This window comes from Coenobita brevimanus, chromosome 16, assembly GCF_032717465.1.
Source record: "Coenobita brevimanus isolate Jiangsu-jjx chromosome 16, ASM3271746v2, whole genome shotgun sequence".
Classification (NCBI taxonomy): Eukaryota; Metazoa; Arthropoda; class Malacostraca; order Decapoda; family Coenobitidae; genus Coenobita; species Coenobita brevimanus.
In genome coordinates, this window is record NC_136969.1 from 29,659,066 (window position 1) to 29,686,648 (window position 27,583).

The 27,583-nt window shown below is 40.4% G+C and overlaps 1 protein-coding gene across 1 annotated transcript in view; it reads left to right on the forward strand.

Moving 5' to 3' along the window:
• The window catches only part of LOC145391033 (uncharacterized), a 153,965-nt gene that overhangs the window by 66,029 nt on the left and 60,353 nt on the right, over positions 1-27,583 (forward strand). The window contains exons 2-4 of the mRNA XM_080265765.1: positions 6,868-6,997; positions 15,356-15,546; positions 24,784-24,897. Coding sequence (XP_080121891.1) covers positions 6,868-6,997; positions 15,356-15,546; positions 24,784-24,897 — 435 coding nt within the window. The remainder of the gene's footprint in view (positions 1-6,867; positions 6,998-15,355; positions 15,547-24,783; positions 24,898-27,583) is intronic.

Below are 27,583 nucleotides of genomic sequence, written 5' to 3' on the forward strand. Positions count from 1 at the left end.
TTGACACGTGTTATGCTGTACTAATTACCATATATATATATATATATATATATATATATATATATATATATATATATATATATATATATATATATATATATATATAAATTGCTAAGGACGAGGTGTTAGGCAAGAAAATAAATCGCCAAATAAGAGGTGTTAGGGAGCTTCCTGGACAGACGAGGATACGAGCACTAATGACACCTGCTAATGATGTACTAATTACCTTACACGAGCCACTCATTAGCACACCTGAATATAACCTCATTAAGGCTTCATTTTCCTCGCTACCTTTCCGCCAAGATCACTATCATAAGGCGAATTTTGCATTTACCATTTCTGCATATACTTTTTGCATATACTGTTTCAAGATGTACTGTTTTGGAGTATACTGTTTGCATAGACTGTTTTGGTGTAAACTTTTGCGTATTTTATCTTTTGCATATACTTTCTGCATATACTGTTTTTCCATTTTTTCTTTTCATTCTGGGGGGCTGTACATCGTCTATCTATCTATCTATAGCCCGACGCCCTAATCCCGCAAAGGGTGGCAGCAGACAAAACGCCTCCAAGTCACTCTGTCACCCACCATTTGACTCCCCTCCCCCCAACTCACCCCCCCCCTCCCTCACATACCTCTCAACTCCATCCCTCCACCTCATCCTCGGTCTACCCCTCCCTCTCCCCCCCTCCACCTCACCTACATACACCCTCTTAGTCAGTCTTTCATTCTCCATCCTCTCCACATGTCCAAACCACCTCAGTGTATTTCTCCTAATCTTTTCAACCACATCCACATCTACCCCACAACGTTCCTTCACTTCATTCGTCAACCTGTCCCTCCACGTCACTCCACATGCTCCTCTCAAGTAACTCTTTTCCACTGCTCTCACTCTTGACTTGTTCCCCTCTTGCAAGGTCCACGCCTCGCTTCCATACGTCAGGGTAGGGATCACAATACTATCATGCAGTGACTTCTTAACTTCCATACTCACCTCCCTATTTCTCATCACTGCTTTCAGTGTACCAACAACCTTTCTTCCCTGCTGTACCCTTTCACGTACTTCATCCCCCAAAGTACATCGTGCTTTTTGAATATACCGTTATTGCTTTAAAATAGTGTACAATAAAGTAAAATTATATATACACCAAAAAATATCATACAATACACAAAATACAAAAAATAAAGCAAATAAAAATGGAAAATACAAATGCAATACAACAAAAAATACAATACCAGACAAAATAAATTAATAAAATGAAACAGAAAACCCCATACAATACCTAGAATACAATAAAAATAAAAACAATAAAAAAAAAAACATAATATATGAAATGTAGGCGGGGTTTCGTTGCCGTGACTAGCAAAGTTTAATATATACATCCAGTTTATGACAGGTCGATAGACAGAGGTAGACAGATAGATAGACAGACAGGTGGGTGTAAACAGGTATGTATAGACAGAGGCAGATACATATGTAAGCAAAAGCAGAGAGAGAGAGACAGAGACAGACAGAAAGAAAGACAAAGACAGACAGACAGACAATGAGACAGACAGACAGAATTACAGAGACAGAGCATCAAAAATACAGATACAGACGGAAGACACACAGACCAACAGACAGACACCCCATCACTGACCTCATAGCCTTGACCCCACAGCCTTGACCTCTGACCTTTAATATACCCTTGAAAATAATAATAATAGCCTCACCTGAAATTAAATCCAATAATTATAAATGTTACCTGAGAAACTTTTGCTTTGATGTAATGTAATTCTTTGGCTGTACTTCTCGTTAGGTTACTATTTTCTCTCTCTCTCTCTCTCTCTCTCTCTCTCTCTCTCTCTCTCTCTCTCTCTCTCTCTCTCTCTCTCTCTCTTGAATCTTTTTTCCTTTTTCTTTTTTCGCCTTTTTTACCTTTTCCTCTTCCCTTTCTCTCTCTCTCTCTCTCTCTCTCTCTCTCTCTCTCTCTCTCTCTCTCTCTCTCTCTCTCTCTCTCTTTCTCAAGTATATATACACATGGATAGACAGTATGTAATAAACCGGATAGATATAATAGATAACAGTGCAAGAGACATAAACATGGATATGACAAAATAGATGGACAGACAGATAGACTGATGGACAGACTGACAGATAGATATATACTGACAAAGAGATAAAAGGGAGAAGAGACAGACAGATAGACTGATAGATAAATAGACAGACTGATAAGGATAAAAAGGAGAACAGAGAGAGATGGAAAGATAGACGGACTGAGAGATAGATAGATGGATACGATAGACTGAAGAAAGGGACAGGTGAGGACAAATAGATAAATAGACCGCCATAATAGATAGTTGGATAGATAAATAGAATGAATAGATACAGAATGGATAGATGGACGGGAAAATATAGACAGAAATTTAACTCAAACTGATAGAATGGACGGCAGGATAGGAGAGAATAAAACAATGAAAAAGAAAATACAAGGGATAGAAATGAATGGATGGATATAGACAGAAATAAGACAGAAAAAGAATGGGATGAAAAGACAGATGGATAGAAAATTGATAGAAATAAAGTGGCTAGATGGATGGAAAATAGATAGAAATGTGGATAGATGGATAGAAAATAGATACAAATAGACAGTACCGATACACAGAAAATGGAACTACAGTAGACTGGATGGACGGACAGACGGATAGATAGAAATAGATCGATAAATGAAGAGATAGAAATGGCCTGGATAGAAGGATAGATAAATGGAAAATACAGAAATAGACTGGACAGAAGGATAGACAGAAACAGACAGGATAGATAGATAGAAATCGATAGAAGGATAGACAGAAATAGATTGGATAGATGGATAGAAATGGATAGTAGGATATTTTTGGCGGCCTGGGTGGCAATTACTTGAGAGAAAAGTTACTAGTTTTAATGTCTCTCTTGCACGCACGACTCTCTCTCTCTCTCTCTCTCTCTCTAACTTTTTCTTTCTCCTTTCTCTTCCCTACTTTTTATCTTCTCCCTCCCCTCCTCCATCACTCCTTCTCCTCCTTCCTCTTCTCTCATCCCCTCTTCAAAACTCTTTTCTCTCCTTTTCCTTCTTTCTTCCTCATTTCAATCCTCCCTACTTTTCTTCTTCCCCTTCTCTCCCTTCCTCCCCTCTCTTCCTTTCTCTTATTCTCCATTCTTCCGTCCTCATCCTTCCTTTTTCTTCCTGTTTACCTGGCCCTTCTTCCTTCTTCCTCCTTCTTCCTTTCCTCCTTCTCCTGATTTCCTCTCCTATTCTCCTCCTTCCCTCTTTCTCCTCCTGATTCCCTTCCCTCTTCCTTACTTCTCCTTCACTCCTCTTCTCTCCATTCTCTTATTTCTCTTCCTCCAGCCTTCTCCTCACTCCCTCCTTGTCTCACCTCCTCCCTTCCTTCTTCTCATTTCCCTTCAATCTCCCTCCCTCCTCTCCTCCTTCCTTCCTTCATTCTCTTCTTTCCTTCTTCCTTCTCCTCCTCCCGCCTTCTCATCTCTTCCCTTCCTTCTGATTTCCCCTCAATCTTCTTCACTTTCTCTCCTCTTCCCTTCCTTCTTACCTACTTTCTCTTCTTTCCCTCCTTCCTTCACCTCCTCCTTCTTTCCTCCCTCCCTCCTTCCTTTTCCTCCCGCTGTGACAGGTAGTGATACGGCTCTTCAACACGCAAGATGACACACCACTTCCCTCCACCACACTTCACCCCATAACCACAGGGTCATGGGTTTGTGTATTTCGGGGATATGGAGGCTCCCTAACACCTCTTCCTTAGCGATTTACTCTTGGATATGTCTGGTTAATACCCTTTTGTACGCTATTTATGCAGCGTAGGAAGAAATTGGACGGTTTTATGTGGGGCTCCCTAACACCTCTTCCTTAGCGATTTACTTTTGGATATGGCTGGTTAATACCCTTTTGTATTTGTGCAGAATATGGCGATATTGGAAGGATTTACGTAACAGAGAAGAGGATAGTACGATAAGCAAAATAAATCGCTTAGGAAAAGGTGTTAGGGGGCTTCCTTACCTGACGAGGATACAAGGCCCTGGTCTCACCTTGGCTACCTGTGCATGAGGGAAGGTTACCTGGATTGGCGGAAATGACACACCTTTCTTGCATCACCTTCTCCTTATTGAAATTCCTACTACACTTCTGTCACCCTAACTTGGCCCAGATTTTCGTCCTGTTGCAGATTATTTCGCGTAGCTCAGAAAAAGACAATACTATGGCTCAACATCCTTCCTGTTGCACTTCTTTGTGACTATCATCGTATTCTAGCGTTAATCTATTGTTACAACTCAGCATAAAAGATGGACATGACTCTTTTTAGGCCAAGTTAGAGTGAAATGAGTATAGAGAGTAAGAGGAAGGTTTGGAATGGAAGAATGGAGAGTGCTTTCTTACACCTTTCAAGACAATACATGAGGAAGGATGTTTTCTTGAGACACCTTCCTCTCTATTATCTCTATCTATCTGTCTATCTATCTATCTACCTGCTTATATACCCACTCATGCATCTATCCATCCACTCTTTCACCTAATCACACAACCATCTGTCCATCTCTCTACCCACCAATCTATCTATCAATTTATCTATCCATCCATCCCTATCTACTATCTATCTATCTATCTATCTATCTACCTGCTTGAATACCCACTCACGCGTCTATCTATCCACTTTATCATCTACCCACCCTGCCATCAATCTATCTATTCACTGTCACAATACCATAGTCGGCCCTTTGTGCTTACCTCATTACGCACTAGGACCGGATCATCTCTCTCTCTCTCTCTCTCTCTCTCTCTCTCTCTCTCTCTCTCTCTCTCTCTCTCTCTCAAGTCTTTTATTCCCTGCTTCCCTTCCTCCTTCTTTCTCCCCATCTCCTCCCTCACTCTCTCTCCCTTTCCCCCTACCCCTTTCCTTCCCTCTCATCCTCTCCCTCCCTCCCTTCCCTCTCCCATCCCATTTTCCTCCACTTCCCTCCTTCATTCTCTCCTTCTCCTCCCTCTCCTACCCCTGAATCCCTTGCCTCTTCTCCCAGACAAACAAATATAACAAAAAAAACAATAAATTTTTTGTGTAATTGTAATCTGCACATGTCAGAGCTGAAATTACCTGTGTCCAAATTATTTTTTAATTAACCTGCATTTTCCTTGGCCTCTCTCTCTCTCTCTCTCTCTCTCTCTCTCTCTCTCTCTCTCTCTCTCTCTCTCCAGACTGTTTCTTTCCCACTGAGTCATATCTTTCTATTACTTACGTCTCCCTCCTACCATTTATTCTCCTTCCATATTTACAATTATTGCGCTCAGGTTCCTTCCCTCTTTCCTTCCTTCCTTCGCTGCTTCACTCCCTCCTTCCTGATACCTGCACGACGATCCTTCCTTCTTTCTTTCCCTCCTTCCTTCCTAACTACTGCCTGGCTCCTTCCTTCCCTCCTCCTTTCCTTTCTTTAAGCTCTTCTATATCATTTCCTTTTTTCCTTCCATTTTCTCTTTCAAATGGTCTCCTTTCCATTATTTTACTCCCCCCCTTTCTTCTTTCTTTCCTTTCCCCATTCTTTCTTTCCTTCCTTCCCTTGTTCATTCTTTCCTTCCTTCCTTCCTTCCTTCCCTTGTTCATTCTTTCCTTCCTTCCTTCCTTCCCTTGTTCATTCTTTCCTTCCTTCCTTCCTTCCCTTGTTCATTCTTTCCTTCCTTCCTTCCTTCCTTCCTTCCTTCCCTTGACCGTTCTTTCCTTCCTTCCTTCCTTTCTCTATTTTTTCCTTCCTTCCTTCCCTCATCATCAACTCTTTTCTTCCACGACCAAAAATTGTTAATGTGTGTGATGAAGGGAAAGATGACACTCTCTCTCTCTCTCTCTCTCTCAAAAACCTACTTAAGAATACAAAAGGCAAGTACATGGAAGTAGGAGGAAAGGAGGTGGAATTGTTTGCTGGAAGTACTTAGGCTAATGTGGAGGAAAGTAGAGAGGGAGGGAGGGAGGGAGGGAAGGAGGGAAGGAAGGAAGGAAGGAAGGAAGGAAGGAAGGATAGATGGATAGATGGATGGAAGGAAGGAAGGAAGGAAGGAAGAAAGGAAGGATGGATGGATGGAAGGAGGGAAGCAAGCAAGCAAGCAAGCAAGCAAGGAAGGGGGTCTGAAAAATACCTCGAAGATACGGGGCAGAGAAGCCGACCGGAAGTATCAGTGTCACCGGAAGTAGGCGTCCCTTTCCCTCATATCCCCATAGCAACGAAAGGAGATTAGGAAAATTAATTGAACTGGTGATGGTAGGAGCAAAAAAGAAAAAAAAAAAGGAAACGAGGAAAACGAAAAATAATGATTAGTGAATTTTCCCCATGACGAAGCAAGTCATCAAGTGGCCCAAAATCACCATGAACTTTTTTTGGAAATTTTGAAAAGCAGAAAAAAAAAACACATACACACAAAGGGAGTCTTGCATAACCTGTGTGTGTGTGTGTGTGTGTGTGTGTGTGTGTGTGTGTGTGTGTGTGTGTGTGTGTGTGTGTGTGTGTGTGTGTGTGTGTGTTTTACGACCCTAAAACTGTAAGCCTTCAAACTATCTCCACCCCAAAGAAATGTGAAGAAAGACACAATTTCAAGATCCATTCAAGACAGCTGAAGACAATATGCTAAAAAAAAAAAAAAATAGAGGAGGAAGAAGAAGAAAGAAAATGGGCATAAATCTAGCCCTCTTCTTCCTATTCTTTCACAAATCCACTAAGACAATATGATACGAAGGTACACTGCCTGAAAGATTAATTCCACGTGCAGTCGATACGCACAAAATAAAATAATTTAAAAAAAAGCAAAAGAAAAAACACCTCAAACTTAACCCCTCTCCGTTTTCTTCCACAGGTCCGATAATTTCTCTGAGCGTGGTGAGGGGGGACACTGCTAGATTGCCCTGCCGCTACCCACACTCACACCACGACACCGCTTCCCTCGTCCTCTGGTACCTCAGTCACACATCCAGGCCATTCCTAAGGTCAGTCCAGCCACCATCCACTCACCCGATTGAGTGTTAGTGGATCAGATTTTCAGCTGGTCAGTCAGAGAGTTGGGAGTTGTTAGGACACGAGAATTAAGTTTGTCTATCAGTTAAGTTAGATTATTCAGTTAATTAATCTCCTACACCCACACCCACAAACACCCACACCATCGCCTACACCCACACCCACCTCCACACCCTTACCCACACCCACACATACACCCACATCCACACCCACACCCACACATCTACACCCACACCCACACCCACATCCATACCAACACCCACACCCACAACCACATCAGGAAACCATTTCACTCGTCCTATGGTACTGTTACTTATATTTCAGGCCATTCCTAAGGCAACGTAATACCATCCACTCACTCGATAGATCAAAGTGTCAGTGTTAGTTTTTTTTTTCAGTCTTAGTAACCAGTTAGCCAATCACTAATCACCCCAATCAGTCAACCAGTTAATGACCCAATTCGAGGAGCAATTTAGTCTAACAATTCATAGGTTAATTAATCAGTCTATCGCTCAATTAGTTAGTCAATTAGTGAGTCTTTTAGTTAATCACAATTTAATCGGTAATTTATTCAGCCTATCAGTCAGTCTATCACTCAACCATCCACTCATTCAATTAAGCAGCCAATCAATTTATTAGTCAGGGAGACAGAAAGATGAAGAGACAGACTGAAAAAAAGAAAGAAACAGAAATAAAATGAAAACACAGAGAAAGAGAAAGACAAACATAGACAGACAAAGGAGAGAAACAGACAAACACAGAGACAAACAGACAATCACAGACATAAACAGAGGCACAGAGAGAGAAAAGAACAAAAATAAAGACAGACGCAGAGGATATTAATAATAGTGACAAAGAAACAGTCATAAGAAACAGACAGAAATAGACAGAAGAAAGAAAGACAGAACAGCCAAGAAGAAAGAAAGAGAGAAAGGAAAGAAATCTAAACTGATAGAAACTGACAGAATATAAAAGAAAGACAGTCGAAGAGAAACGAGAAACAGAGGAGAAAGGAAGGAAAATAGAAATAAAATGAAGACATGAGTGAAAAAATAAAGGAGTGAGAGAAAATTAAACAGAATGAAGAGATAAGAGAATGGAAGATAAACAGAGAAGAAAGAAATAAAGGAAAAATTAACAAAGACGGATATTAATACTGGTAAGAGAAAAAGATATGGAACAAAGACTGGGGCAGATAAGAGGATAAAGAAGGGAGAGAGAGAGAGAGAGAGAGAGAGAGAGAGAACCGCTGTAAACAAAACAATAAAATCAGTATTAATGCTACTATCACTATTAAATACTACTACTACTACTACTACTGATGATGATGATAATAATAATAATAATAATAACAATAATAATAATAATAATAATAATAATATTATTATTATTATTATTATTATTAAAATGCCAAAAAAACACCTTAACACACACACACACACACACACACAAACAATTTCCTTCTTCTTCTTTCCTCTCCCCTTCATTTATCGTCCGTTCCTCTCTCTCTCTCTCTCTCTCTCTCTCTCTCCCTCCCTTCTTTACTCCTTCCTACTCCAATAGCTTTCCTCTCATCTTCCTTCCGGCTCTCTGTCTTTCTCTCTTTCTTCTCCCATTTTCTTTCAACTAATTCCTTCTTCCTCTTTCCTTCTTACTATTGTCTTCGTTCTGTCTGTCTGTCTGTCTGTCTCTCTCTATCTATCTATCTATCTCTCTCTCTCTCTCTCTCTCTCCTCACCTACCCACCACTCTAGCTATATATACCTTAAAAAAATGCAAAAATAATTAACAATAAGAAAGAATAATTATAAAGTTAATTAACCATAACGAGAAAGATAAGGCAACTGACAGGTAAGCACAGGTAAATAAATTATCAGGTAAAAAATAAGTCAGTTACAGGAAGTTACAAGGACAAGTAGTACCTCAAAAGATCTTACGACTCACTCCGGAAAGGTAAAATGAATGATACAGGTACAAACACACACACACACACACACACACACACACACACACACACACACACACACACACACACACACACACACAGCGAGAGAGAGAGAGAGAGAGAGAGAGAGAGAGAGAGAGAATTTTCTTAAGTCCCACACGCCGTCCTCATAATCGCTTCCCTCTTGTCTCTCTCTTTATTACCTCTTTATTTTGTTTTATCACTCTCTCTCTCTCTCTCTCTCTCTCTCTCTCTCTCTCTCTCTCTCTCTCTCAACTAACATCGCCTGTCTGTCTCTGGTTTCTTTCTCTACTGTCATTTACCTTGATTCTCTCTCTCTCTCTCTCTCCCCCTTTGTTCATCTCTCTCGCTCAATTTCCTATTTCCTTCTCCCATTTCCCTCATGCATTCCTCCACATCTCCACATTTCCTCTACTTCCGCTCCAACTTTCTTTCTCTCTCTCTCTCTCTCTCTCCTTTTCTACCTTTCCCACTCTTCTTCCTTCCTTTTCCTCTCTCTTCCTGTTTTTCTCTTCTTTCTCCCTCCTCCTCTCCTCTTCCCCTTCCTCCTCACCTCTCCACATTCCCCTTCATTTCCTCCCCATTCCTTCCTCCTCTCCCCCCCCCACCAACTCATTTCCTCTTCTCCCCATTCCCTCTTCCTCTCCCTCTTCTCCCCCTTCCTCATTCCTCTCCTCCTCTTGTCACCTCCTTCCCTCTCACCCTCATTTCCTTCTTCCTTCCTTTCTCACTTTTCTCTTTCCTCCTCTTCACTCCCTCTGCCTCATTTCCTTCTCTCTCCAACCCTTTTTCCTCTCTTTTTTTCCTCCTACTTCCCTCCCTTCCAATCCTCTCTCTCTCTCTCTCTCTAAATCTGCCAGCCCACAATCTCTGAGTTATAATAAGAGGTATACACTACAATACTGTGATAGTCACGAAGAAGTGCTAATGAAAGGATGCAAAACCGTAGCGCTGTCTAATCTACCACTGAGCTACGTGAAATAAACTGCAAGAGGACGAAAATCCTAAGGCAAATTAAGGTAAACTGATCATAACACCAAGGGCCGCCTAACACCTTTTCCTGACCGATTTATTTTACCTATTTATTTATCTATTTCCTAAGCGATTTATTTATTATACCTTTCTATCTTAGTCTGTGTTGTATAAATCATTCAAACATCGCCATACTCTACACTGGTAACACAGAAAGGGATATTAACCAGCCATATCCAACAATAAATCGCTAAGGAGAAGGTGTTTGGGAATCGCCTTACCCGACATGAATAGGGGGCTGTATAACTACCACAGACGTAAGATCTGTGTGGTCTCTCTCTCTCTCTCTCTCTCTCTCTCTCTCTCTCTGCCCTCAAACACTAATTCTTATATACCCACCTCTTTCTCTTCCTTCTCCCTTCCCCCCCCCCTCTCTCTCTCTCTCTCTCTTCCATCAACTCTCCCATTTCCCTCCCATCTCTACCCCTCCCAATCCTTCATCTATCTCCCCACCACCACCACATCACCCCACTCTTTCTCCCCCCACCCCACCCCCCAGCCAAACACCACCTCCCCACCTCTCCACTTTGCATATCATTTACATAGCTTGCTTCCTCACTTTTACAATTTAGGGCTGTGTGTAAATAGGCACTGACTTGGGGGAGTTGAGTGTGTGTGTGTGTGTGTGTGTGTGTGTGTGTGTGTGTGTGTGTGTGTGTGTGTGTGTGTGTGTGTGTGTGTGTGTGTGTGTGTGTGTGTGTGTGTGTGTGTGTGTGTTCAGAGGATATGCACATTCATGTAACCAACTCTATTGCATTCCTCTCTCTCTCTCTCTCTCTCTCTCTCTCTCTCTCTCTCTCTCTCTCTCTCTCACTCATCTTGTCATTCATGGTATTTTCATTTTTCGCTCTGTTCTTATTTTTTATTTTCTCTAATTACTTGGCTCTCTTCTCCTCTTCACCTCTTTCCGTCTCAAAATACCTCTTCCTCTTCCTTCTTCTCCTCCCGCTTTGTCTTGCTCTTTGTCTACACGTTTGTCTCTCTCTTTTTCTGTCTGCCTGGGTCTGCCTTTCTGTCCTTTGTCTCTCTGTCTATCTCTGTGTCTGTCTGTCTGTCTGTCTATCTATTTATCTATTTTTCTATAAGTTCTCCAATTTTTTTTTTCATTTTTTTGTCCTTCTTTAGTTCATTTTTTTTCTCTTATACCTTATTCTTTCTCCTCTTTTCTACTGTTTATTTCCTCTTCTCTTCTTCCTCTCTTCTCTTTTTCTCTTTTCACATCTCTTTTCCTCCTCTTTCTTCCTAATTCTCAGCTTCTTTCGTTGTCTGGTCTATTATCGCCCCCTTCATATTTCTCGTCGTTTATTCTTTGTTGTTCTTCATCCCTATCATCGTCATCATCATCTCTCTCTCTCTCTCTCTCTCTCTCTCTCTCTCTCTCTCTCTCTCTCTCTCTCATTTCTTCTTCCGTCCATCACACTTCCTCAATTCTACTACCACTCCTCCTCCTCTTCCTCCTCCTCCTCCTTCATTTTCTCCCCCTCCTCCTTTGTCGCTTCTTCTCAGTTTCTTATTATTCCTCCAATTAAGCGTCTTCCTTTGTCCTCTCTTCCTCGCCTCTTCCCTTCAGCTATGTAAACACAACGATAAGAAAGTCATTGTGTCTTGAAGATGAAATAAGAGGAGATTATAAAACTAAATAAAAAATAAAAATAACGATAATATTAATGATGATGATAATAATAAAAATAACAATAGTGAAAATATAACAGTAATGGTAATAATAAAAATAATAATAATAATATTAATAATAATAATAAATGATGATGAATGACCATCTTCTTCACAATCATCGCCATCATCATCACCACACTTCTATCATTAACTATATATCTATCTGTCTACATATCTATCTTCTATCTGTATATCTATCAGTCTACATATCCATCTATCCATCTATCTATGCAGATGAGAAGGGTTGGAAGACATTTATAACATTAGGACGATAAAATCAACAGAAGTATATAAGGACGAAAGAAGAGGAAAAACACTGAAAGATATATGTGGCATTTGTAGACTTAGAAAATTTATGTGACACGATGAACAGGGAGAAAGTTGAACGAAAGCATTTGAGAAGGAATGTTCAATATTTACGGCATTTATAACCTGAAAAAAAGACGATGAAATAATGAACAGGGAAAGATTATGGAGGAAAGAATGTTAGTAAGACTGGGAGATGTAATTTTATGTTATTTATATCAATGAAAATTTTTGTGACAAGGTAAAGAGGTTGATATTATAAAAGAAAATATGCGAAAATGAAAATGCATATGACAGAGGAAGTAGAAAAAAATAATAATTAGACTTGGATGGATTATGGAAGGGGTTAGGTAAAAATGGTGAGGAAGGGAAACTGCTCTGTGTGTGTGTGTGTGTGTGTGTGTGTGTGTGTGTGTGTGTGTGTGTGTGTGTGTGTGTGTGTGTGTGTGTGTGTGTGTGTAGGTTTTGCAAGAATAAACTAAAATAATTCGTCCTCGGAGTGAAGGAGTTGCACCTTTTTTTTTTTTTTTGCTTATGTTTGTCTTATTTCCTTCCTTATTTACTCTCTCTCTCTCTCTCTCTCTCTCTCTCTCTCTCTCTCTCTCTCAGTTCTTAATCTTCTGCTTCCCTCTAATTCAGTTATTTACTCTCTTAAATTTCGTTTTTTATCCATTATCTCAATTGCGTTCCCTCCCTTCTCCGCTTTTTATTCTCTCTCTCTCTCTCTCTCTCCCTCTCTCTCTCCAACGGAACGAAATATTTCGCATGCATATACACACATCTATCTCTCTCTCTCTCTATCTATCTATATTTATCTATTCTTTATTCACCTCTTCTTTTCTCATCATACTTTTCCTGTCTCAGTTCTTTCCTCATTTCTTTCTTCTCTCTGCTAATTTCCAGCCTTTTTTTCCCGCTTTCCCATCCTCCCCCCCCCCTCTCTCTCTCTCTCTCTCCTTCTCTCCGTCCTTCCTTCTCCTCCTTCAGGATTTATTGCAGTTTGTTATCCCTTGTGCTCCCTCCTCTTCCTGCACTCCTTTCCTCAATTCCTTCCCCCCCACTTCCTTTCCCTCTTCCTCCGCTTCTCCTCCTCTTCCTCCACTACTCCTCTTCTTCTTCCTCCACTCCTCCTCCTCCTCTTCCTCCACTACTTCTCTTCCTCCACGCCTCCTTTCCTCAGTCCCCCCCCACCCTTCCTTCCTTCTTCCTCCTTCGCTGCAACTCATAAACAAGACTCATGCCACCTTCACAAGAACGACAAAAATCGCGGCAGGTGAGGGCAAGTCGGATTGAAGGCGTGTACTTAGGCGAACGGGGCCCGGATTGCAGCCACGATCCGCCGAGGAGAAGAACGGCGACCGAGAATCCGATGCACGAGTTGTGATTTGTTATTTAGGTCGATATTTCAGTCATTCCGTCATTTATCTGTTATTTCGCTATTTCTGCTTATTTCTGTCCGTTCGTTATTTATGCCTATTTACTCTTATTTCGTGAGTTATTTCTGTTCTTCCGTTATTTTTCTGTTATTTCGCTAGTTCTGTTTATTTCTATCATTTCGTTATTTATGCCTATTTTCTCTTATTTAGTGATTTATTTCTGTTATTCCGTCATTTATCTGTTATTTCGCTACTTCTGTTTATTTCTATCCTTTCGTTATTTATGCTTAGTTTCTCCTGTTTCGTTATTCGTTCTTCTACGTGTTATTTCGTTATTTTTCTGTTCCTGTTGCTTCGTTATTTATGTCTATGTTTATACTGTTTCATTATTTAAGTTTTATTTATATTATTACGTTACTGATAATTCTTCTTATTTTTTCGTCTATTTCCACTATTTCGTTAGAGGCAATAACTTAAGAGATCTGTATACTAACAAGGTGATGGATACGGGAAGACTGACAGATAGATAGATAGATAGACAGACAGACAGACATATACACACACAGATACATAGATGGATAGATAGAGATGGTTATGGACAGAGATGGATAGATTGATATAGACAGAAGGACAGACAGACAGACAGACAGACACATGGATAAACAGATACAGACAGGTAGACACACAGACGGACAGAGAGACAGATATAGGCAGAGATGGATAGACAGACAGACAGACAGATAGACAGATAGAAAGACAAGTACTTCCTAAGAGTTTATTTTCCACACCTGATCAACTACACATATAAAATAAAAAATAAAATCCACAATATAACAATCACGAACCCCGAAGACAACATGACCAAGAATAAAAATAAATAAATAAATAAATAAATATGTATGACGCAAGCTATAAGAAAATAAACTTGGCATGTGAAAAAAAAAACAAATCCGATGTTACCCAGAAATATATATATAAAAAAATCCTCGGGCTGAAAGGACAAAAAAAAAAAAAATGGAAAAAAATAAAAATGTTAAAAGTTTTTCTGTAATTATTTTCAGGATTAAGTGATGGAATTAAATGTATTCTCTGTTGTATTTCTTCATAAATTCTCTCTCTCTCTCTCTCTCTCTCTCTCGCCGTACCTACCAACCCATCCATATATCAATCCTCGTCCGATTTTTCCAACGAGTTTCTCTCCAAACTTCACCAGAATTAACCTCTCTCTCTCTCTCTCTCTCTCTCTCTCTCTCTCTCTCTCTCTCTCTCTCATTTCTCATAATCCACAACGCTGCTAACACTAACTATCATTTAAGTAAATCTGAAGATTCCTTAACACCTTTTCCTTGGAGATTTATTTTTACACCTCATAATCTCTTTATAAAAGATACAGTCAATCTATAAGGATAAACAGCAAAGAGGAAAATGCTCAGGTGTAATAATGCAGAATAAATCACTAAAGAGATTTTGCGAAGCCTCTTATCCTATGAACGTAACTCTCACCCTCTCTCACACTTTCCCACAATCGTAACTCTCACCCTCTCTCACACTTTCCCACAGCCGTAACTCTCATCCTCTCTCACTTTCCCACTTTCCCGCAACCGTAATTCTCACCCTTTCTCTCATCCTCTCTCACTTTCCCACTTTCCCACAATCGTAATTCTCACCCTCTCTCTCACTTTCCCACTTTCCCACAGCCGTAACTCTCACCCTCTCTCTCACTTTCCCACTTTCCCACAGCCGTAACTCTCACCCTCTCTCTCACTTTCCCACTTTCCCACAGCCGTAACTCTCACCCTCTCTCTCACTTTCCCACTTTCCCACAGCCGTAACTCTCACTCTCTCTCTCACTTTCCCACAGCCGTAACTCTCACTCTCTCTCACACTTTCCCACAGCCGTAACTCTCACCCTCTCTCTCACTTTCCCACATCCATAACTCTCTCACTCTCTCTCACTTTCTCACTCTCTCACACAGCTTCGACGCCCGCGCTAACCTGGACCGAGGCAGCGTGGGCGTGGGCGTGGGGGCGAGGGTGGCGTTGAGCGGGGGGGGAACCTCGCTAATTATACGAAAGGTGAGACAGGAGGACGAGGCGGAATACAGGTGTAGAGTCCACTTCCGGCTCTCCCCTACCTGGACGCAGCGCATTCTCCTAAGGGTACCAGGTGAGGATTTAAGGGTTTTTAGGGATTAACGAGGGATTTAAGGGATTTTAGGGATTAACGAGGGATTTTATGGGATTTTAGGCATTAACGAGGGATTTAAGGAATTACAGTAACAAGGGATTTAAAGGGGTTTTAGGGATTAACGAGAGATTTAAGGGGATTTAAGTTAATGTCCACTTCAGATTTCCTCCCCTACCTGGACGCAGCGGATTCTTCTAAGGGTACCAGGTGAGGATTTAAAGGATTTTAGGGATTAACGAGAGATTTAAGGGATTTAGGGATTAACGGGAAATTTAAGGGGATTTCAAGGGGATTTAAGTTAATGTTCACTTCTGATTTCCTCCCCTACCTTGACGCAACACATTCTTCTAAGCGTACCAGGTGAGAATTTTAGGGATTAACGTGGGATTTAAGGGAATTTTAAGGTACTGGTAGTGTGGTTTTAAGGGTTCTAGTAAAGTGAAAAAGTTGAACTGTACCAGGTAATAATTTAAGGGATTTTAGGGATTATCGAGAGATTTAAAGGAATTAAAGGGGATTTAAGGGAATTTTAAGGTATGATACATTTAAGTAGATAATTAGTCACAAATGTCCACTTCCGGTTCTTCCTTACCTGGACACAACGTATTCTTTTAAGGGTACCAGGTGAGGATTTAAGGGATTTTAGGAATTAACGAGGAATTTAAGGGGATTTTCAAGCGGATTTAAGTTAATGTCCACTTCAGATTTCCTCCCCTACCTGGTCACAATGCGTTCTTCTAAGGGTACCAGGTGAGGATTTAAGGGATTTTAGGGACTGCGATTATTCCTAAAAGGGGGAAGGGGTGCTAAAAATCTGAAAGGTAAAATTTATAAATAGATGTAAGGATTATTTTTAAGTCTCCCTCTCTCTCTCTCTCTCTCTCTCTCTCTCTATGGGCCCAAAGTGATAAGGGAGGATTTGGGAGGGATTAAGGGGGATTTATGGAGAGAGAGAGAGAGATGGGGAAGGATTTAGGATTTAAGGGATACAGAACTGCCTTTAAGAATAGGGTGCAAAAATTTAAAGGAATCCATAAGACGAAAAATCTATAAGGAATCGAAACAGGATTAACTAAGATTCGATACTAAATGGCCAAGGCGGATTTATTTAAGGGATTACAAGTGAGAAAGGAGATTTTTAGGATTTTAGGGGGAATTAAAGGGAGGATTTAGGGATTTTTTTTAAAGGTATAGAGGTGGGCATTAAAGTTTCAGTCGTAGAGATGTTAAAGGATGGTAGTAAAGGAGGTAGTAAAATTATTCATTTGTATTTATTCTCTCTCTCTCTCTCTCTCTCTCTCTCTCTCTCTCTCTCTCTCAAGGAAGTAGTAAAATTATTCAAAAGTATAAAGACTGATTTACTTCTCCGACTCTCTCTCTCTCTCTCTCTCTCTCTCTCTCTCTCTCTCTCTCTCTCCACTTAACCCTCTCCTCCATAAACACAGACCAGAGTGAGTTAAGGAGATAAAGTAACATTGAAGCATCGAACAGTGCTCTCTCTCTCTCTCTCTCTCTCTAATATCTATCTATTCATCCATCCATCCATCTATCTATATTTATCTATCTACAAATCTATCAATCGACTTCTCTCTCAACCCTTTTCCATTAAGTCTCCTCTTCTGGACCCCTCTCTCTCTCTCTCTCTCTCTCTCTCTCTCTCTCTCTCTCTCTTATCTATCTATCTACCTCTTTCTCTGCTTCCTTCATTTTCCCCTCATTCCCCGCCTCCTCGAAATTTCTTCCTCTCTCTCTCTCTCTCTCTCTCTCTCTCTCTCTCTTCTTAAAATACTGAAATCCCGCTGGTAAAATTCTCATATCTTAACTCTTCGAATATATCCTCTCTCTCTCTCTCTCTCTCTCTCTCTCTCTCTCTCTCTCTCTCTCTTACAGCAAATCCATCTCTTCTATGTTTTTTTTTTTCCTTTTTCGCCACTGTATAACATCTCATCCATCCACCAATGTATCTGTCTATTTTATTTTTCTATCTATCTGTCTATCTATTTATCTATTTCCCATTTCTTATTTCATACCCTTTCTCACTCTCTCACATACTGTAACTCCTCACACAGTCCCACACTCTCTCCCTTTACCAAATTGCAATCTATTCTCTCTCTCTCTCTCATACCAAAAACCTCATAACGACATAAACACAAGTATATTAAAAACCAAGAATTTCACTCCACAAAAGTTATATATACATCTCTCTCTCTCTCTCTCTCTCTCTCTCTCTCTCTCACACACACACACACACACACACCTAACACCCCATAAACACAGTATATTACAGAACCAAGATTTTCACTCCACGAAATATCTATATTCTTCTCTCTCTCTCTCTCTCTCTCACTGGTGTGATAGAGACATTATATAGACTGAGGACGTGAATGCTATACTAAGATACTGGTGTGGAAGGTGGTATGGGCGAGGGTGGTGTGGGTATATCATCATCATCATCATCATCATCATCACCATCATCATCATCATCATCACCACTATCATCTTCATCATCACCATCACCACTATCATCATCACTTCTATCATCACCATCAATATTACCATCATCACCATCATCATCATCACCACCATCAACATTATCATCACCACCACCACCATCATCATCACCACCACCACCATCACCATCATCATCATTATTACGAATAACACTAATAACAGCAATAATAAAACCGCCACCAAATAATCAGATCACGAAGCGAAAAGGGTAAAAAAATACAGCTGTGCTAAAGGCTGCTAGTTCGAATCCCGGCTAGAGCAAGGAGCAGGCTGAGAATTTGCCTAAGACATTTCCAACTCCTTCACAGTGTCTTAAGTCCTTTAGCGTATGATTTTATTTAGCTTGAGATTATTATTATTATTATTATTATTATTGTTATTATTAATGTTGTTGTTATTGTTGTTGTTATCATTATTATTATTATTATTATTATTATTCTCTGATAAGTATCGTCTAGTGGTCGCTTGTGTAAAATTCAAAATATGAGAGAGAGAGAGAGAGAGAGAGAGAGAGAGAGAGAAATCCTACTAACACCATCACACTAATCACGAATAAAATGACCCTAACACGCTTCAGTACGGACGGCCCGGTGTTGGTGGGCAAGTGGTGGCATGAGAAGTTGTGTAGGGTCATTTCGTGGTCGTAGATCTTTGGGCCTCGGGGAATGGACTGTCTAGCCTTCTTCCCTGCTATCCTTGTCTTATTTTTGCACTTTAGTCACCCCTGTAGGACTGGCCTACTACGGTTAACCTCATTTTTTTTTTTTTTTTCCTGATATAAGAAAAAAAAATCTTCAAACAACCACAACTATCACCACCATCACTACACTTGCCCACCTCCACCACTATCACCACAACCACACCGGCCTACCACCGCATCACCACCACCACTATTCCCATCACAACCACATTCGCCACCACCACCACTATCCCCATCACTACCCCATTCGCCACCACCACCTCCTGACCAATCTCCGCCACACCTGCCCACCACACTCATCGCCACCACCACCACCACCACACCTGCGCCTCCCCCCTCCCACCATCAAAAACAAAACAACAAAAAACAATAACAATAAACAACACAATAATAACATGACCGCAACCAACAACAACAATCTTATCATCATCATCATCATCATTATTATTATTATTATTATTATTATTACCACCACCACCATCATCATCATCATCTCTCCCTCTCTTTCCTACCTAAGGAAGAATGAGGTACAACAATAACAACAAACAACAACAACAACAACAGCAACCCCCACACGCGCCAGCCCCCACCACCCGAAGCGAACGATACATTATGCCACAGAACGAAAATATATGGCGGCGTCACCCGTGTAATTTCCGTACTCGTATATTTAACTTTATGACGTCCCGAAGTTTCAAATTATTTCGTCCTCTGTCTTATTGGATCACTCGACCTTGCTTCTGTTTTCCGACTATATTTTTCGATTTTTTTTGTTTTTTTTTTTTTAATACATTTTAGCTTGTGATTTTTTTATATATACCTAATTCTGGACATATTTTAATAACCCGTTCCCTGAGGTTTAGAATTCTTCCTGTCACACCCCTTCACATGTCACCACTTGGATGCTAAGTAAATAGATAAACAGATACAGGAAATTTTTATAGAGGGCTGGCTATATATATATATATATATATATATATATATATATATATATATATATATATATATATATATATATATATATATACAGTATATATATGAGAGAGAGAGAGAGAGAGATGAACACGTAATTAAAGATCTATGAGAAGGAGAGGGATGAATACATGAGTAAAAATTGGCGAGAGAGAGAGAGAGAGAGAGAGAGAGAGAGAGAGAGAGAGAGAGAGAGAGATGAACACGTAATTAAAGATCTATGAGGAGAGGGATGAATACATGAGTAAAAATCTGAGAGAGAGAGAGAGAGAGAGAGAGAGAGAGAGAGGTAAAAATGCATCATCCGAAAAAGATAGCAAAGACGAAAATGAAGAATGTTGGGAAAATGAACGAAAATGAAAGGACGGGAGGTGAAGATGATGGATATGAGAAAATGACTAAGCGTTGGAGTGCAAAACAGGTAAACAAATAGACAGACTGATAGATAAACAAAGAGATATACAGTATAGATGGATCGATGGATTTAAAAAGAAAACAAGAATAATCAAGTGCAATAGGCAAAATAAATCGCTAAGGAAGAGGTGTTGGGATTATCCTGAAATGTATATAAAAAAAGAAAAAAACGAGAATAATAGTGTAACAGGAAAAATAAATCGCCCAGGAGAGGGTACTGGGGAATATCTTTAACCATATGAAAAAAGAATGATTTGAAGTGTAATAAGCACAATGAATCGCCAAAGAAAAGGTGCTAAGGAGACAATACTTCCCCTAGAGGGCCAAAGTAGTAATATCAATAGTCTCGTACTGTCCTCATATATTATACATTCTCAACGCATTCATTTTCCGTAACTGATGTAGGTGATTAGATTAGCTCCTACTCCTTGGTTACTAGTGAAAAGTTAGGCTCTGCTCCTTGATACCTAGTGAAAAAAGGGCTTCTGCTCCTTGGTACCTAGTGAAAAATAAAGGTTCCTACTCCTTGGTGCCTAGTGAAAAAAAAAAGTTCCTACTCCTTGGTACCTAGTGAAAAAAGTCAGGTTCCTACTCCTTGGTATCTAGTGAAAAAGTCAGGTTCCTACTCCTTGGTATCTAGTGAAAAAGTCAGGTTCCTACTGCTTGGTACCTAGTGAAAAAAAGGCTCCTGCTCCTTGGTACCTAGTGAAAAAAAGTCAGGTTCCTACTCCTTGGTACCTAATGAAAAAAAAAAGATAAGGCTCCTACTCCTTGGTACCTAGTGAAAAAAAGGCTCCTGCTCCTTGGTACCTAGTGAAAAAATTGGTGTTATGGTACTCCCACGTTTCATCAGAATATGCCTGGATAAATATAAATGATAGATATAGATACAGAGACAGACTGAGAGAGAGAGAGAGAGAGAGAGAGAGAGAGAGATGGATGGTATATAAAGACAGATAGATAAATAAATCGCTACAGTAAGAGATAAATACATAGATATGCTGATAGATAAACAGACAGACAGATATGCCGATAGACTGACAGGCAAAGATATAATGTGAACAATGAACAGAATCAATCATATGTACAAGGATTAATACCTCAATAAATCTTAGTACTACATTCTACCCTTCCTACAACATTTCCCTCTAGCTTTTCGGTCTTGCAAGGTGTTACTTCTCCCCATTTTCCTGTACGGCTTATTTCCGGAGAGTCTGGAGGGTGGGGGAGAGCCTATTACTTTGCTCTCCCCTTCTTAATCTTTTGTCATTCTAAAAACTTTAATAACTAGAGAATAAGTTAGTCTTTCTATTAAATTTATGACCGGATAGCGTGTGTGACTCTCTCTCTCTCTCTCTCTCTCTCTCTCTCTCTCTCTCTCTCTCTCGTGATCTGTTGTGTCGATGTCAGTAAATTTCTCTTTCTAATCACTTTTTCTTTATTTATCAATCACTAAGTATGTACCCTTTCTCTCTCTCTCTCTCTCTCTCTCTCTAATCCATCTACCTCTGTCAGCTATTCCTTCAGTATATTCTCTCTGCCCAGAACCCCTTGCTAATTCAATTCTCAGTCAATTATCCTCTCTCTCTCTCTCTCTCTCTCTCTCTCTCTCTCTCTCTCTCTCTCTCTCTCTCTCTCTCTTTCTGAATATCCTAACCTTTCATTTATCCTTCTATTATAATTATTGTATTTATCTTCGGGCTATTTTTTTCAATTCTTCTCAGATTTCCTTTCACAGTTTATCAATTTTTTTTATCTTGTAATTCTATCCTTTATTATTTTTTATTATTTCTTCTTTATCGTCCACTTTCTTTGCACTTTTCTTCATTATTTTGTTTATCTATTTATTTATTTACTCAATTTTTTTTTCGCTGTTTTCCATAACTTTCACATTTTCTGCTCCTCTGTTTCATTCACACTGGGTCGATGGATCATATAATGTTATACTATTTTTTTCCTCATTATTTCAAAATTTTCTCCTTAGCTCAATTTTCCTAGTATTCTATCACAATTTTCTCTTATTTTATCACAATTTTCTATTATTCTATTACAATTTTACATGATTTCATCACAGTATCCTATTTTATTATCACAATTTCCTATTATTTTGTCACAATTTTCTATCATTTTATCGCTATTTCTCTTACTTCATCACAATCTTCTATTTTTCCCCGATTTTCTGTTTATCACAATTTTCTATTATTTTATCACAATTTTCTATTATTTTATCACAATTTTCTATTATTTTATCACAATTTTCTATTATTTAATCAATTTTTCTCTCATTTCTATCACCATTTTTTATTATCACATTTTTCTACTATTTTATCGCTATTTTCTATCATTTTATCACAATTTTTTATTTTATTTTATCACTATTTCCTGTTATTTTATCAAAAATTTTCTCTTATTTCATCACACTTTTCTATTATTTTATCACAATTTTCTACTACTGTCTCACAATTTTATATTAATCAAAATTTTCTATTATTTAATCACAATTTTTTACTATTTTATCGCAATTTTCTATTATTTTATCACAATTACCTATTATATTATCAAAATTTTCTTTTCTTTTTTTTTACAATTTTCGACCATTTCATCACAGTTTTTCTTCTTTTATCACAATTTTCCATTTTTCACAATTTTCTGCTATTTTATCACAATTTTCTATTTTCTTATCACAAATTTCCATTTTTTTTTTTCACAATTCGCTATTCTTTTATAACAATTCTCGACCATTTTATCATAATTCCCTATCATTTTATCACATCTGTTCGACTTTTTACATAACACAATTTACCCCTCCCCTTCCCTCCATACCTCCACCTTCCCTCCATACCCCCCCTTCCCTCCATACTCTTCCCTTCCATCCATACTCTCCCCTTCCTTCCATTACCCCCCTCCCTTCTCTCCATACCCCTTCCTTCCCTAAATACTCCCTCCATACCCCCCTTCCCTCCATACCCCTTCCTTCCCTAAATACTCCCTCCATACCACCCTTCCCTCCATACCCCCCCCTTCCCTCCACACCCCACCTTCCCTCCATGATATATTGTTTCGATAAAAAAAACAATGGTGGACCCGGATAGGCATTAATTTTGGCCATTAAAAGAATCATTAACTCAAAAAATAAACCTATCTCCAAATTTTAATATTCAAATGTAGCTAAAATTTTAATAGTATCGATATTAATGTGAGCGAGACATTCCGAAATTCACGAAAATATATGAGAATCCAAATTTATAGAGTCGAGAATAGTAGGGAAAATCCTACATAAAAAACTAAAAAATAAAAAAGATTCGTCTAGTGAGAGTAAGAATAAGAGAGAGAGAGAGAGAGAGAGAGAGAGAGAGAGAGAGAGATCAAGGGCACAATCTTCGCCTAGAAAAAATATATGGATTCCCTGGCTCATATATTCTGTCTTTTGGAAATTAAATTCGAAGTCTGTGGGGAGAGAATTGGGGAGATAAATGGGGAGGGATGGGGAGGGGGGGAGGAGGAAAGGGGGAGGAGAAAGGAAAGCGGTGGAGGGTGCGGTGTGAGAGAGGGAGGGGAAAGGGGGAGGAGGAGAGAGGGGGAGATGGAGAGAGTTACGGGAAAAGATGAGGGAGTTATGGGGGAGTGAAGGAGGGGAGATAAGGAGGAGAAGGGATGAGAGGGGAGAATGGGTGAGGGGAAGTGAAGGGAGGATGAAACAGGAAGAGGGAGGGTGAGGGGAATGAGTCTGAGAGAGAGAGAGAGAGAGAGAGAGAGAGAGAGAGAAACAGACAGAGAGACAGACAGAGAATGACAGGGTGAGGGGAAGTGAGGGGAGGAACTGAGGAGAGAGGGCGAGGGGAGAGAGATGCACTGGGAAGAGGAGATTTGAGAACAGCTTAGACTAAGAGGGGAGAGGAGAGAAGCGTGTGTGTGTGTGTGTGTGTGTGTGTGTGTGTGTGTGTGTGTGTGTGTGTGTGTGTGTGTGTGTGTGTGTGTGTGTGAGAGAGAGAGAGAGAGAGAGAGAGTGAAAATGGCGGGGAGGGGGGGGGAACGAGAGGAGGAGGGATAGAAGAGGATGGAGGAGAGGAGGGGAAGGAGGTATGGGGAGAAGGGAGGGGGAGGAAAAGGAAGAGGGTGAAGGGGAGTGGAGGGAAAGGAGAAGCAGGGGGGAGGGGAGAGGAAAGTGGAGGGAAAAGGAAAGGGGAGAGGAGGAAGGTCAAAGGGAAAAGAAGAGAGAGAGAGAGAGAGAGAGAGAGAGAGAGAGGCGAAGGGGAGGATATGAAAATGGAAGAGGGGAGGGGAGGGGGGAGGGGGAGGGAGAGAGATTTTAGGGATTAATGGGCGACTGACTGGAAACTAATGTAGAGGAATTTAAGGGATTTTAGGTAAAGGGTTGGGCTCGAGGGTCCTCATACACGCACACACACGCACATGTACACACTGATATAAACGCACACAGTCGTACACATAAACACTCTCTCTCTCTCTCTCTCTCTCTCTCTCTCTCTCTCTCTCTCTCTCTCTCTCTCTCTCTCAATTCAGTACGGACAGTGTTGGGAATTATATCACTTACCCCTCTCTCTCTCTCTCTCTCTCTCTCTCTCTCTCTCTCTCTCACAGGCTCTCCTCCCTTCCAGATTCAGTATGGACGGTCTCACTCACGGACGGAAAAGGGCGCCCACTGGAAGGCAACACTCTGGGGCCGCTGGCAGAGGGGGCGTCCGTGCAGCTCTCGTGTCAGGCCAACCACGGTCAGTCCTTTCCCGAGCTCCCTAACACCTCTTCGTAAGCGATTTATTCCTCTTCCTAAGCGATTTATTTTCTTCTTAAGCGACTTATTCCTCTTCATAAGCGATTTATTTTCCTGTCAGACCAATCATGTACTTCATTTCTCGAGCTCCCTAACACCTCTTCGTTGGCGATTTATTTTTCTTCCTAGGCGATTTATTTTACTGCCAGGCCAATCACGTGATAAATTTCAGAAGCTCCCTAACACCTCTTCCTTAGCGATTTACTTTACTGTCAGGCCAATCATGTACTTAATTTCCTGAGCTCCCTAACACCTCTTCCTAAGCGATTTATTTTACAGTCAGGCCAATCACTTAATTTCTTGAGCTCCCTAACATCTCTTCCTAAGCGATTTATTTTCCTGTCTGGCCAACTAAGGTCAGCATTTAATTTCCTAGGTTCCCTAATACCTATTCCTTAGCGATTTATTTCACTGTCAGACCTATCACGTACTTCATTTCTCGAGCTCTCTAACAGCTCTTCTTTAGCGATTTATTCCTCTTTTTATGCGATGTATTTTGCTGTCAGGCCAATCACGTGCTAAATTTCAGAAGCTCCCTAACACCTCTTCTTAGGCGATTTATTTTGCTGTCAGGTCAACCACGGTCACAATTTCCCAAGCTCCGTTACACCTCTTCCTAAGCGATTTATTTTATTGTCAAGCCAATCAAGGTCAATATATAATATCCTCTCCTTAACACCTCTCCCTAAGCGATTTATTGTACTGTCAGACAAATCACGTACTAAATTTCACAAGCTCCCTAACACCTCTTCCTAAACAATTTATTTTACCGTCAGACCAATCACGTACTTAATTTCAGAAGCTCCCTAACACCACTTCCTAAGCCATTTATTTTCTTGTCAGACCAACCACGATCAAAATTTCACAAGCTCCCTAACACCACTTCCTAAGCGATTTATTTTCCTGTCAGGCCATCCATTTAATTTCCTCAGATTAAACAGGTCTATTATTTTCCCAACACTCTCTCGTAATCTCGTTGGTTAAGGAAGCTCCCTAACACCTCTTCCTTAGCGATTTATTTTTGGATACGGTTGGTTAATATCCTTTTGTTCGCTATTTATCCAGAGTATGGCGATAATGGAAGGATTTAAGTGACACAGATGCGGAGAGTAAGGTGTAATAAACAAAATAAATCGCGTAAGAAAAGGTGTTCAGAGGCTTCCTCAATCGACAAGTATGGCCCAATTCGAGGTCGCGTGAAATTCGACAAGCCTTATTCATGAGACAGGTCTGAATCTCCTTGGTTACTAGTCAAATTAACCCCCCAATCTGACTACACCAACCATTGACTGGGCAGAAAGGGGTTAGTGATTTTGGTCACAAAAAAAAAAAAAAAAAAAAACGCATTATATTGTTTGAGTGAAGAGTATGAATTAGCTACGAAAAATTATTAAAAAAAAAAAAGAAAAAAAATGTCATTTGCAGAAAAAGGGCCGAAGGAATAAGGAAAAAAAGGGAAGAAAATTGGAAAAAAATAAAGTGAGATACTGGAGGAAGTAGTGAGAGAGAGAGAGAGAGAGAGAGAGAGAGTGTGAACATAAAGGGTGTGGCAGGAAGTGACCTAGATTATATTATGCAATTAATCTGTTTATCTTCACGTTTTTCCTGCCTCACCCCTGCCTACCTCTGCCTACCATCCTTACCCCTGCCTCCCTATCTATCTATTTATCTAATCCATCAATCTATCTATCTGTCTAATTCCCTGCCTATATCACCCTCTCATTTTTCCTCCCTTACCTCACCCACCTGCCTTACACTGCCTAACACTATCTACCTCACCCATGCCTTCCTTATCTATCTACCTCCCTGCTAATTTCACTGTCTACCTGCCTTACCTCTGCTTTCTTTATCTATGCCTACTCTCCTGCCTATCTATTTCCTGCTGTCTATTTTCTTACCTCTCTCTCTCTCTCTCTCTCTTACATTTACCTCCCTTCTTCCCTACCTCATCCTCCCTACCTAACTCAATTTCCTCCTAATTCTCACTCCCCCTTCCTACCTCACTCTGCTTCCTGCTTGTCTGCTTGGCCATCTGCTTCCCTCCTGCCTCACTACGTCTGCTGCCTGTCTTTCTCTGCCTGTATCATCTTTCCCTTCTTCTCTACCTGTCTGTCTGTCTACCTGTCTCTTCCTCTCTCTCTCTACCTCCCTACCTACCCCTGCTCGCCCTAGTCCATCTCACCCTACCCGCTTCCCTTCCTGCCTCACCCTGCCTCGCCTGCCTCTCCACACACACACACACACACACACACACACACACACACACACACACACACACACACACACACCTGCTGCCTCTCAAACAAGCCACACACGGGCACTAGAATTACAGGTGAAATTCCAGGTCTTTCCATTTTCTCTGTATTTTTGAAGAAGGGAGGCTTGTGCATGAGGGAGAGTGGCTTGGAGTGGTGGCAGGGAGTGGTGATGTGGTAATGAGTGGCTTAGAAGACAGATAGATAGATAGATAGACACAGACTGACAGACTTCCAGACAGATAGACAGACAAATATATAGATGATTGGATGGATGGATGGATAGATGGATGAATGGATGGATAAGTAGATAGACAAGAGGACAAAGGGACAGATAGACAGACAGAGAGATACACGGATAGATACACTGAC